The 12,983-nt window shown below is 40.7% G+C and overlaps 1 protein-coding gene across 2 annotated transcripts; it reads right to left on the bottom strand.

Moving 5' to 3' along the window:
* Positions 1-394: 394 nt before the first annotated feature.
* Positions 395-12,743, bottom strand: LMO2 (LIM domain only 2). Of its 2 annotated transcripts, XM_053286791.1 has the most exons (4): positions 12,426-12,554; positions 10,502-10,581; positions 6,273-6,488; positions 395-1,483 (listed from the first exon to the last, which is right to left on the bottom strand). In XM_053286791.1, coding segments are annotated over exons 2-4 (438 nt in total). In that variant the 5' UTR covers positions 10,504-10,581; positions 12,426-12,554; the 3' UTR covers positions 395-1,263. The 2 variants fall into 2 exon arrangements, with proteins under 2 accessions (XP_053142766.1, XP_053142767.1); XM_053286792.1 differs by lacking the exon at positions 10,502-10,581 and having other exon boundaries at positions 12,426-12,743.
* Positions 12,744-12,983: the final 240 nt, after the last annotated feature.

The raw sequence follows: 12,983 nt of genomic DNA, 5'->3' as shown, positions 1-12,983 counted from the left end.
CCACAACAAATTGCTCCACCTGGAAAGCATTTTTTAAACCTAAAAAGCACTTTTTAAAAAAAAATCTCAAATGGTCTGAGCATGGACCAGGAGTTGCACTATTCATTGCCAATTGCATTGCAGGTAATACTGAGTAGGCACCTGTGACAAGCATATCACCTCAATGTGCACAGTAGACACAAAAGCAATAGATGCACTGCCCTTGGAAGAATTGGCATTTTTCAGGTACAAAGCATAGCATATTTAGTACTAGGGAAATGCAGTACTTCCACAACAAAAGCACAACATCAAGGGGAGAAACTTGGATTGCACACACAACAAATAGTTATGCATTTGTACACATAAAATTGATCATCTGGGAACATTCTTGATGTGATTTAATGAATGACAACTCTCTTATCAGTCATTTTTATTAAATCTGCAGAATCTTACTACACACATTATGTACTGATATTATCATCTAAGTTAATAAAATAGCTGAACAACTCTTTAAAATTATATCCGTATAGAAATGATTGGTGAAATTTCTCACTTTCAAACAACGGCAGTAGAAGGCAGCTACTCATCCAAATTTCTTAAAACAATTGCTTAATCTTTAAGGCTGCATTCCTGCCCCTAGTTTTATGCCATTAAGTTACAGTGAGCTTACAATGACTTAAATGCAAATAACTGGGTGCAGGTTGCCACAGGATTGCAACCAAAGGCTGTACTTTTCATTCTCAGCTCGGGAAAACTGATTTCCATGCAAACCAGATTCTTTCTTTTCACTTCCAAAACTTAAGGCTTTGGAGAATCAGATGACTCTGAAAAACTGGAATCCCCCTGCTCTTGAAACAACTCCATCTTGTATTAACTTTGGGATTATTATGGTTTATGTAGAGTAAATAGAAATGAAGTAAAGAAAAATCAGTTGCACAACCTAATCTGCAAGTGCCAAAGGCATAACATCTTTTTACATGTTACTACTGTAATTTCCAGTCAAGAGAATTCATAGCTGGTTTATAATGGTTCCCTGACTTCCACCACCACCTCTGAGAATGTCAGTTTATAATCAAAATGTGTTTGCTAACAGCAATCCATCTATCTGCTATTGCTTCAGTCCCCAATCATCATTTGCATATAATGCAGTGCCTGTGTATTTTGTTGTGTTTTCCCCTACCTTAGACAAAGCACATAGATGTTGTGAGTGATAACCTCCTCACCACAGCTAGGTATATGTGTCACCCATGAGATGCATTTTGGAGACTATGAGGCACAAATGGGCTATATCATCCCATTGATCTTAGTCCACTCGTAGATGTCCTGCTCACACACTATGTCTGAGTTGATGAGAAGGTATCTGTCGCCAACACAAAAGTGTTTCTGGCAAGCAGCACATTTGAAGCATTCCAGATGGTACACTTTGTCCTTCACTCTCATTGTCATCTCATAGGCCCGGATTCGCTTGTCACAGGAGGCGCAGAGACCATCTTGGCCAAAAAGCCTTTGAAAATAAATAAATAAAAACATTCAAGAGTCAGGTGTTCAAGTATATTTCTTGCAAAGTAAAACACAAGATTAGTTTTATTAGAAATTGTTGCTACTTTTGAGGATCAGGAAGCCCTCAGAAATAGAATGGCATATGACACTTCTCCACCTATAACCACCATATGCCACCCAGTAACCAAGGATCTTGGGAGAGGGCAGGAAAGTCCCACAAGCTTTCTTCTGCTCACAGATGTTGGTATCTGGGGCTTCTTTCTATTCAGTACATATCCATAATCGCATCATTATTCTTAACTGGAAGTTCGTCTGCAATTGCCACCAGCTCGTCTGGTGGCTACTGGGGACGGGCCTTCTCCATTGCTACCCTGATGCTTTGGAACACACTTCCTGCTGAAATAAGAGCCTCCCCATCTCTTACAACTTTAAAAAGGGCAGTCAAGATGCATTTGTTCACCCAGGCTTTTAATTAGATACTGTTTTAATTGTGTTTGTTTGTTTGTTTGTTTGTTTGTAAACCGCCTCATCCAGAGGCTCTGGGCGGTGTAAAACAACTTTTTAAAAAAGACATAAAACCCATAATTCAAACACAATGCTAAAAAAATATAAAAACAATTCAAAAATGATTAAAACCATTTAAAACCAATTAAAATACTATTTAGAAAGAACAACACTTCACAAGCTTTGGAAGGCCAGGCCAAACAAATAGGTTTTTAGGGCTCTCTTAAGGGCCGACTGCGAGCTTAAACTGTGGATATCTGCTGGGAATGCATTCCATAGACCAGGAGCAGCTACAGAAAAGGCCCAGTTCCGAGTTGCCACCAGACATACCGGTGGTAATTGGAGACGGACCTCTCCAGAGGACCTCAACGAGCAATGGGGATCATACTGAAGAAGGTGCTCTCTAAGGTAACCCGGACCCAAGCTGTTCAGAGCTTTAAAGATAATAACCAGTACTTTGTATTTCGCCTGGAAACATATCGTCAGCCAGTGCAGCTGTTTTAAGACAGGCATAATATGGTCTCTCCGGGTCACCACAGAGACCAATCTGGCTGCCGCATTTTGAATTAACTGAAGTTTCCGAACTACGTACAAAGGCAGCCCCACATAGAGTGCATTGCAGTAGTCAAGCCTGGAAGTTACCAGCTGATGCACTACTGTTTTGAGATCGTTCTCTTCAAGGAATGGATGCAGCTGTCGAATCAGCCGAAGCTGATAGAAAGCGCTCCTGGCCATGGCCTCCCAAGAGCACTCCCAAGATGCGTTCCTGTTCCTTCTGGAGGAGTGTAACCCCATCCAGCACAGGAAGATCTAACTCATCCCTTAAATTCCGATCCCCTACAATGAGCATGTCCATCTTGCTTGGATTCAGCTTCAATTTGTTATCCCTCATCCATCCCATTACTGCCTGTAGGCAGGCATTTAGGGAGTGAATGCCATTTCCTGATGATGATGATGAGGAGGAGGAGGAGGAGGAGGAGGAGAAATAGAATGATAAGGAGAAATAGAAATAGTTTTAATAGTTTTAACTTTGTAATTTTAATTGTTGAAATGTTTTAATCTTTTATTATTGGCTGTTTTTTGTTTTGCAAACCTCCCAAAGAACTTGCGTTTTGGGCGGTACAGAAATGTATTAAATAAATAAATCGAAGGAGAATGAATTCTGTTAACCACTAAAAATCCTAGTCCCAATCAAGATGTTTTCTAGAATAAATAGACAGTTTTCACAATGGAGGGAAGTAAGAAGTGGGGTCCCCCAGTGATCTGCACTTGGACCAGTGCATTTTAATTCATTCACAAATGATCTAGAAGCTGGAATAAGCAGTGAAGTGGCCAAATTTGCAGATTACACTAAACTATTTAGGGTAGTGAAATCCAAAAATAGGTTGTGAGAAGCTCCAAAAGGATCTCACCAAACAGGGTGAGTGAGCAACTAAGTAGTAAATGTGGTTCAGTGTAAGCAAGTGTAAGGTGAAGCACACTGGGACAAAAAATCCCAACCCCAGGAATCTTGGGATTGTGGTGGACAGCTTGCTGAAAGTGTCAACTCAGTTTGCGGCAACTGTGAAAAAGGCAAATTCCATGCTGGGAAGGGGGTTGAAAATAAAACTGCTAATATCATAATGCCCTTATACAGATTTATGGTGCAGCCACACTTAGAGTACAGAACTGCGTACAGTTCTGACCACCACATCTCAAAAGGGACATAGTAGAACTGGGAAGTGTGCAGAAGAGGGCCAGCAAGATGATCAGGGGCCTAGATAATCTTCCTTATGAGGCAAGGCTACAACAACTGGGGCTTTTTAGTTTAGTTTTTTTAAGATGACTATGGGGAGACAAGATAGAAATCTGAACTATTATGCATAGTGTGGAGAGAGTGGATAGAAAGAAATTTTTCTCCCTCTCTTATATCACCAAAACCAGCAGTCAACTAATTGCCAGGAAATTTAGGGCCTACAAAAAGAAGCACTTTTTCACACAGAGCATGATTAATCTATGGAATTCTCTGCCACAGGATGTTGTAATGGTGACCAGTTTAAATGGCTTTAAAAGAGGCTTAGATTACTTCATGGAGGACAGGCCTATCAATGGCTGTTTGTCTTGATGGTTATAGGCAATCTCCAGGCTCAGAGGCCTGCATGCCTCTAAATACCAGTTGCAGGTGAGCACAGTGGTGGATTAATGGAGAGGCAGAGTAGGCATTTGCCTATGGCGGCAAAATTTGAAGAGCAGCAAATTTTGCCCCTCAAATTTTGCCGCTCCTCTCTGTGGGCAGCGGTGGCTGCAGCAAGGGTGGAGTGGGTGAGGAGAAAGTCCCCCTTTCACCTTATATTAAAAAGGCAACCCATTTTTGTTTAAGGTAAAAGGGTGACAAAAAGCTTAATCTGCCCCTGGGTGAGTAACAGCAGGCAAGAGGGCATGCCTTCATCTCTTCCCTGTGGACTTTCCAGAAGCATCTGGTGGGCCACTGTGTGAAAAAGGATGTTGGACTAAATAGGCTTTGGGCCTGATCCAACAGGACTGTTTTTATGTTCTTATGTTCTAGGCTAGCTCTTTACTTTAGCATTATCTCAGCAACACTAGGACATACCCATAAGCTACAGTGCTTGCACTAGGTAACATGCATGTTATACAGTATATTGACTGTGTAGTTCATATTATGTGTTATAATGTCAAGTTAATAAGCAATACACGGCTGCCTGCTAAATTTATAAACTAGTATAATCTTTCAGTAGCTATATTTTATCATACATTTACTGTATGATAAAACAAATGAAATGAGTATATTTTTGCAATATACAGAATATAACAATATAGCAGAAATGACAAAATTTGTGAGATGACATTTATTTCAGAGTGGGTTTGTCAGTTTTCAACACTGCTGCTATTGCTTATTGTGCCTTCTAAAAGCAGCCTGCTATGTTTGGAAATAATCCTTTGCAAAACAAAATCTTTGCTTCCCTTGCCTACCAGGAGATGTCGCTGTTATTTCTCTATAACAAAAATAATATAAATGCTAGCTGATGGGCTCTTTATGAGTGACACTAACAACACCTTTTAGTTTGAAATGCATCACTTGCAAGATGTTGGATTAAAAAAATGGAAGAGAGCCATATATATATTCCTAGCCAATGTAGGCTTTATATTAGAATTACAGATGCGGGAAATGCAGAAGCCAATTTAACAGCCTACGTCTATGAAATTCTTCATTAGCAGACACAGATAATTAACACATTATACTGTGAAAAGACGGAACGCATCCAATTACAAGGCACAGAAAATGCATTAATTTAACAGCTCATATTTTCTGCCATTACAGTGAGAAAATATTCAGTGAGTAGAACTAGGACTGAATCCTTTCAGGGAGTTGTGCGTACATGAGAGATTTATTACATATTACATTACACAAAACCAGCCCTACTAAAAGAAAACTGCTGTTGGAAAAAGCTCCAACATGGGATAATTAGGTGGGCTAACATTTTATTTCTTTCCTCAGAAAATGGAGTTTGAGTACGGCAACAAAGCTGTATCAAGCTGTAAATACAATGGAGTTCCCCCCCATCACTTAATAGTATCACAAAACCGAAGATCAATATCCCTGATCTGTAACAAAAAATAAAAAAAACCCCACACTCTCCTTATTAGCATCCTACAGAGAACAAAGTAGTATTGATATTGGCTGAAATCCTGACTAAATTACTGAACAGAAGTCTGATTGAAATTAAGCAGTCCTTTAGAAGAACTCCTGAGTAGTACTACTGAGTAATTTAGTCTGGATGTCAGCCACTGTTTCTGCATAGAAAACACAGAGTAACCGAACTCTCTGAAGAAACACAGGTTTAGCTAAAGTTTATCTTTAAACTGTTGCATTGGTATGTCTGCCTGTAATCATGGCATAATTCTTTCTTCCTCTGTCCCATACCATATTTTGACTTTAGTACCAGTGCTTGGCCTACAAAGTGGGACCTTGTATAAGAGCTGAAACTGTAACTTGTTTCAAGGACAACAGTGGAGAACAGCTTGCCAGGCCCTCCCCACGATCCTTGCCTTTAGCAGCATATCTGCAGACTTTGCCTTGAGGTTCTCCCTGCTCAGGCTAATCTCACAAGAGGCTTATCCAGTCTTGGCTTGGAGACTCATCAGTTTCAGCTATCATGCATATCCCTCCTGTGCAGGCATAAACCCACTCCTTGTGTCCTGTGCTACAGTTTAATGGCTAGACCTTAGCTTTGTTCTAAATATTTATGAGGAACAAAAACGAAAGGTGAAAGGATAAGGAGATAGTATACCTGAGATAGTCTCTTCGACAGAGTTTTCTTCCCAGTTTATAGTACAGCCTCCTTCCCACCTCTCCAAGTCTACACCCACACAAGTCACAGCTGAGACAGTCTTCGTGCCAGTACTGATCAATGGCTTTGAGGAAGTAACGGTCCCCAATGTTCTGCTGACAACCTCCACATGTTAAGAGGGAAGGGGGGATTTGGAGCACCTCATCCACCGGCTCCCTGGTAGAAAGAAACAGTCTTTAGAAAACACTTGAAAACCAACAAAAGCAAACATTCTAGCCCAGTAACAGATTAAGTAGAAGAGGAAAAGCTGTAATGACAAGAAGGAACTAAAATCCTACTCAAGAGACTGAATACTCCACAATCTATCATGCAAGTGGTGGAAATACAGAAAATAGATTTGAGTGCAGAATTCAATATTCTGAGTCTGAGAATCTCAACTTTAAACGTTTCTCCAGATGAAAACTGAAAATGTGTGGGGAATGCTTGAGAAAGTTTCAGATGTAAAAGGGGGTTGTGGTCTGAGTAGGCAAGAAGTGGCAAGAAGGCCAGGCTTAAATGACCTGAGTGGCTCTTTGCCATTTCTCTTACCAGCAGCAGCAGCAGACTAGATTATGCAAATAAGTAAATATATGCAAAATTGCTTACTTTGTATAGCTTATACAGGCTATAGAATCTAACCTTTCTCAATGCAGGGTTTTTTAAGGACTTCAGAACAGAGTATATATGCTGTACATACTGTATTTTCTTTTTATTAATAGAAGGATACATGTCAACAAGAATGAGAAAAGGATCTATTTAACAATAAATTCTTTAATTTTTGTTCCAAATCAATCCAACACATTTTGCTAATCTTTCCTGTGATTACCATTAACAAATTGCAAATGCTGTGCCCAGATACAGTAGTTTCATTTAACTCAGGTGTCATTGTCCTATGAGTCACAGCTTTGGCCAGTGTTGCTATTACTGATACAAGATTCCCCGTTGACTCAGTTTCTGTATGAGGTCTGGTGCTCTATTCTTTATTAGTGCTCAGATAATAAATTTGTGGGCAGTATAAAGAAAAGTTACAAGGCCAGTCTAAAGAAAAGCCAGATCTTTAATATTTGGTTTTCCTACTTCACCAAATATAGCAATGTTTTCATTGCCACTAATATTTTTTATCACTTTTAATTAGGAAGCATATTAGCAAACATGGTGATCATCATCATGTATATCACACTTCTAATGCTGTAATGACAGCATTAATTTACAGTCTTAGTCTTGTCTATCCCTGCAGCCCAGTGAGATAGCTAACTTTTATACCCGTTGTACAGATTAGTCAGAATGAGGCAGAAAGTTACTTGCTTGAAGCCATAAAGTCAATCCACAGCTAAACTGAGACTATGTCATCAAACCGTCTGGGGGAGAAGGACCATTTATTTTTAAGCATATGTCCCAGTCTGTGCAGGGTGGATCCTACAGTCCTCTTGGCCAGTACTCTTTCTGTTGCAGTCAACTTTGAGCCTTAGTAGCGGTGCAAGGACTGGAACACAGCCCACTTCTGGAGATTCTGAATGCTGCTAATCTTCCTTTGAAGGCCACCACCACACACCATATTTTTAAGAATATGTCTAGTATGTTTTATCCAAACATACAAAATGTGAACGTGACCAATAAATATCTGCAAACATATCACACAGGTACAAAGATTGGCTGCAACTCCCTGAAAATATAATCAGTAGCAAACCTGAGTTTGCCTCAGTATAATGTGTGAAATGTTTATGAGAAATGTTGTGAGTTTAAGGCAGCAGTGCTATGCACATATACTTGGAAATGAATCCCATGGAAGTAAAAGGGACTTTTCTGTGAGAAGACAGACCTAAGATTGCACATTTGATTAAAGTAGCTATTTAAAATAAAGAAAAAACAAAACAATAATTTATTTTAGATCTTCCTTTCTCTCATTTTGGCTCTACCTCCTCCTGAATCCCACTTAGATGTGATAATTTAAAGTACGGGAGTTAATTTTTTGACGTAGAAGGTGCCTCTGTTCAGGGGTATAGTATTTTCAGTGTTACAGCCCCCACCCCCATCATTCCAGCTGGTAGATAATTTTGTGTTAAGAAGAACTCATGCAATTAGCTTGGCCCATATGGCTCCTGGCCTTTAAGCATTGTATTCACTCCATGTAATGAACCCATGGATGGAAAAGCAGCTCCCCCATCCTGCTGTAATATTTAAATGGCCGTTTCAGAGGTGCTTCTGTGGGTTTGTCCCACATATTATTTGTCCAGATGAATTCATGTGCTTCTTATGAATTATTCACTCTTGTACAAATTTTAGCTTAATTAATACTATTCCTCTTTTGTTTTATTTCAGAGAACAACGTGAATTCCATCATATGAATGTGGGGAGATTCAAGCCCAAATAACTCATTTTAGCAATTACCATCAAGAAGTAGCACACATTCTCTTTCCCCAAGGCAAAACCATATTATTTGGGGGGAGGAAAAGCTAAAATAATGAACTGGATAAAATAATAGAGAGGAGAAAGCCATTTCTTAATGTAAATGTATTATCTCCCTGAAAGCCTCTTTGTTCCCTGGATATTCCATTTTGCAACTGCTGTTGAGAATTACTCCCAGCGAAACACTGACAGCCTGCACAGTCAGCAACTCACAGTAAGACATTTTAGCACATGTTTAACCTTAAGCTCATAAACACTGCTACTGAAGTGGGGGAAAGAAAGCCTCTCACATTTTCAAACTTAAGCATGTGATTTACATTATGTATCTTGCTCAAATTGTTCACTCCATCCTTTGGCCTGATTGCTCAGGATAGTTTTTCACATTAAATAAGTACATTTGAGTCTCTCTCACACCATTTGCACAAGTTAATGATTGTAATGGGAAACAGAATTTGGAAAATAAATTATGTTCTAGGCAATGTTGGAGTTACATTTGCCTTATAGATCCAAGCGCTAACTGATTTAAGCCTGTAAAAATGTCCAGTGGAAGGGCACACTTGAAACTTATCAAGTGACAAGGGTGTTGCCAAGAAAGAGTAACTCTAGTTAAGCTCCAGACAAGGTCTTGGCAAGCCCTGGCTTCACCAGGTCTTGCCTCACCTACTTCCCACTAAGCTCCCATCCTAGACTAGATCATTAAAAAAACCAAAAACATCTGAAATAATCCTCTTCCCCAAAATGATGTCCTACCCCAGTACCTTTAAATTTGGTAGCCTCACTCACTTCCTATTCAGCTTTGTAAAAATTCTGAAGCAAAGGACTGTCTTCTACCCAGATCAGAGACCTTAGGGCCTGGCCTCTAGTTGTGGTTCTGATAGGTCCCAAGAGTGAGGCGAGGAAGCCATACTCTTTCCAGGTCCATGCTATGGGTAGTTACTGCTGGCTAATGTAAAGGTGAGCAGACAATACCTCACCACATCTGAATGTGAGGGAAGAATGTGTCCCATCATGTTTGTCCCTGACATTAATTACATCCCTGGTTACCAACAGGCTACAATAGCTGCTGTTTTTCTATCATTCGTGATGATAATAATAGCCCAAGTACTGCAGCTGTGAGAGGGCTTATACCCATGCATACATTATGCTGAAGGGAAAAAAGTAAGCAGTGCTATTGGCTTTCTCCAGCCTGTGCATTCTCACAAGGAACTCACTACAATGAAAAAAAATTAAGCTGCCTCAAATTTTTATTTGAGGAAGTAAAACTTCCTCAAGCTGTATTTAGCTGAAAATCTTTTAGTCAAATTGTTTTCTCCAACACCTAAGAGATGATCATGTTCTCCAGGTGTTTTGCATTGAATCCTGTTTTGCCATTATGGAGAAATATCTACTACCAATTCCATATTTTTATAATTGTATGAAAGGCCAGATAAAATGTTTTACTCTTCACACTTCCTACTTCTATACTAATTTATTTGGCTGGGTGGGGGTGGGGAGTATGCTTGTATGTATGCCACCAATGAAGTCAGTAGCAACTTATTCCTGAACATATTCAAACTGGAATCCTCCGAATATAAACATCTTCACGTCTTGTCATGAAAGCAATCATTTACTTAGAAATGCATAAGACTGAGCAAAGCATTATACCAGCCCATGAAACCAATATTCAGGAACAATCTGCATGGTATCCTAGAGGTAAATATAAATAGCTAAGGAACAGGAAGAGACAAAGAGCTTTCTTCTAGTAAGTTTATTTTCACATTTCAGAAGCACTCCCAATAACTTACATTGTTAAAGTTTGTGTTTGTATATGGCTGTACTATGCAGCTTGGGGGTAGTTCTTTAAAATCAATTGCATGGCTTTGGCCTAAAACAATTAATACAAGAAGAAAGAAAGAAAGAAAGAAAGAAAGAAAGAAAGAAAGAAAGAAAGAACTATGAAATAATTGTTGATATTTGGGGATTTTGCATGCAGTAAGTATTTACTAGGATATAAATTGCTTGATTAATTTTGCACTTTTTGTAGTTGGCAATGACAAAAATCCTTATAAAGTGTGAATAGGATGACTAACATATTAGCTGTCAAAATAATAAGGGTGACAAATGTATAATGTTTTCATCTATGCATGTGATGTGTAGGTCTGTGTAAAAATGTTTTATCTGAATAAAATTAACAACTGATCCTAACTGAATTTACTCCTGAGTATACTCAGCTGAAATAATTTGCTTTTCAGACAGCTTAGGTAGAATTGGATGGTAAAGTTTACCAGGACCATAGTGGTTGCCACTTTCCGTCCAGTTATCCACACTTTTTATTTCAGTGTACTCAAGCTTGAATAACAGACAAGATCATATCCTACTTTTAACCTCATAGGAACAGGTGATAGATTTAATCATATCCATATGGTTTATTTTTTTAAAAGGGGGACACTGAAAATGATACGTTTGCTCTGCAAGATATCATGAAGCTACTGTGACCCAGGCAAATAAAATATGCCCATCATAAGCACAACTTGATCCTGTGCATTGATTGCTGCTTTACTGGTGTTGTCTTTGCCCTTGAACTTTAAGGTTGCAATACTATACACATACATACCTGCCTGGGAGTAAGCCTCACTGATCAATGAGACTGCTCTCCCATGCATAGTACTGCAGCCTTAAAGCTCAAGTGCAAAGACAACACCAGTAATACAGTGAGTTGATCATGTCTGTAACAAAACATACATGCATATGTTTTAGAATACAGCAGGCAATTCACATTCTAGAATAGCTTCAGATAGTTTTTACTAACATGACTAAAGAACTAAAGACTTTACTAAAGAACTAACATGCCAGCTAAGGGAGGGAAAAAGCCAACACTGATAGCGTTCTGACTCTTACAAAGCGAGTTCTTTTTTGCTTGACATTTTGTTATAAACTTCACTGGTGGTTTGCATTATGAAAACGTGGAAGTTGAGCACACATCTGATAAGAGCCTTGACCTTTTAGTCTAATCAGTCAGTTTAGCTGGGCAGGGAGGGGAGAGAGAGAAAGACTGACTAAACACAGCGTAGGTTTTTGGAAAGTACTAGGCTACCAACCCTATCCCTCTGAACGACTTCCATCTGCATCACCTAATCTCTAGATCAGAGGGAAATGTATCGATCCTAGTGGCCGATCCTTTCCCTTCCCACTCCCTCTTTCAACAGGAGCTTGATTGGGAATCTGATGATTCTGGCAATTTGTCTCCAACTCAAAATGGGGAACTTTGTGCGCCTCTGGGTTTTAGCTGCCATCCTCACAAGTGGCAGGCACGCACGCACACTTCAGAGCAGACTAGTCTAGGACAAGGCAAGCTGAATGAAATCTGCTAACACAGACAGAGAAACACAGAGGCACTGCACAATCCATCCATAATAACAGTGTGATCGCAGTCCAGGGGCTGGGATGGGGAAGAAGGACTCTCGAGCAGCGCATGAACACGTCTATGAGCCCGAGGGAGAAACGCAGCCTGATTGTATTTCTCCTCAGCCTGCACTTTCTGCGAGCGATCTCCCTAGAAGCTGGCACCAGGGATTTTTTTTAAAAAAACAACAACAAACAAACCCCAAGGTGCCCCCCCCTCCCCCGCACCCGCAAGCCCTTCGATGGCCGAGAATATCTATCCTTCTTCCGAAGGCAAAGTTGGAGATAGCTGGGAAATGAAAAGAGAGAGGCGGGAAGGCCACTTACTCGGAGGGCTCGAGGCTTTTCCTTTCGATGGCTGATGACATTGGCAGGTCTTGGTCCTTTGTAGTGTGTGCGGATGGTTTGGTCTGTGATGAGATCTGCCCCCGGGCGCTGCCCCCACAAAGGCTGCCTGCTCCTGAATGCCTTCTCACCACCACCCCCAGCAGCAGTGGCACCTCCACCCCCCACCCCCCACCCCCAGTGACATTCGCAGGATTTCCTCCTGTAACACCAAAGGAGGGAGCCAGAAAGGAAGAAAGGTGGGCTGTTGCTGCTGCTGTGTTGCTGCTACTGCTGCTGCCGCCGCTGCCGCTGCTACGTCTCTGCAAGCCAGGCTAACCCTTAGGATCTAACCTCCCATTCTTGCAATGCTCCTCCTGTTCGCTGGGCGAGTGACTGGGCAGAGGCTTCTGCTGCTGCTGCTGCTGCTGCTCTCAGCTGGGCTTATCCCGGCGTCTCTCCTCTGCCCGGCTTAGGTTTTCTGCTGATGCAGCTCAGGGCACGCTTGAGAGAGGGGTCCCTGCACCGCAGAAGCAGCTTCGGCCACCCTCCGCTCTTCCC

Source organism: Hemicordylus capensis, chromosome 1 (genome assembly GCF_027244095.1).
Source record: "Hemicordylus capensis ecotype Gifberg chromosome 1, rHemCap1.1.pri, whole genome shotgun sequence".
In the NCBI taxonomy this organism is placed as follows: Eukaryota; Metazoa; Chordata; class Lepidosauria; order Squamata; family Cordylidae; genus Hemicordylus; species Hemicordylus capensis.
This window is presented reverse-complemented; position numbering and strand designations above follow the sequence as displayed.

Excerpts from the sequence above, each read along its gene's own strand:
- LMO2 (XM_053286792.1), bottom strand. The coding sequence starts at position 12,466 with ATGTCATCAGCCATCGAAAGGAAAAGCCTCGAGCCCTCCGA. Across the intron at positions 6,489-12,425 it reads AAAAGCCTCGAGCCCTCCGA|GGAGCCGGTGGATGAGGTGC; the intron begins GTAAGTGGCCTT and ends TCTTTCTACCAG. Across the intron at positions 1,484-6,272 it reads TGTCGAAGAGACTATCTCAG|GCTTTTTGGCCAAGATGGTC; the intron begins GTATACTATCTC and ends TTATTTTCAAAG.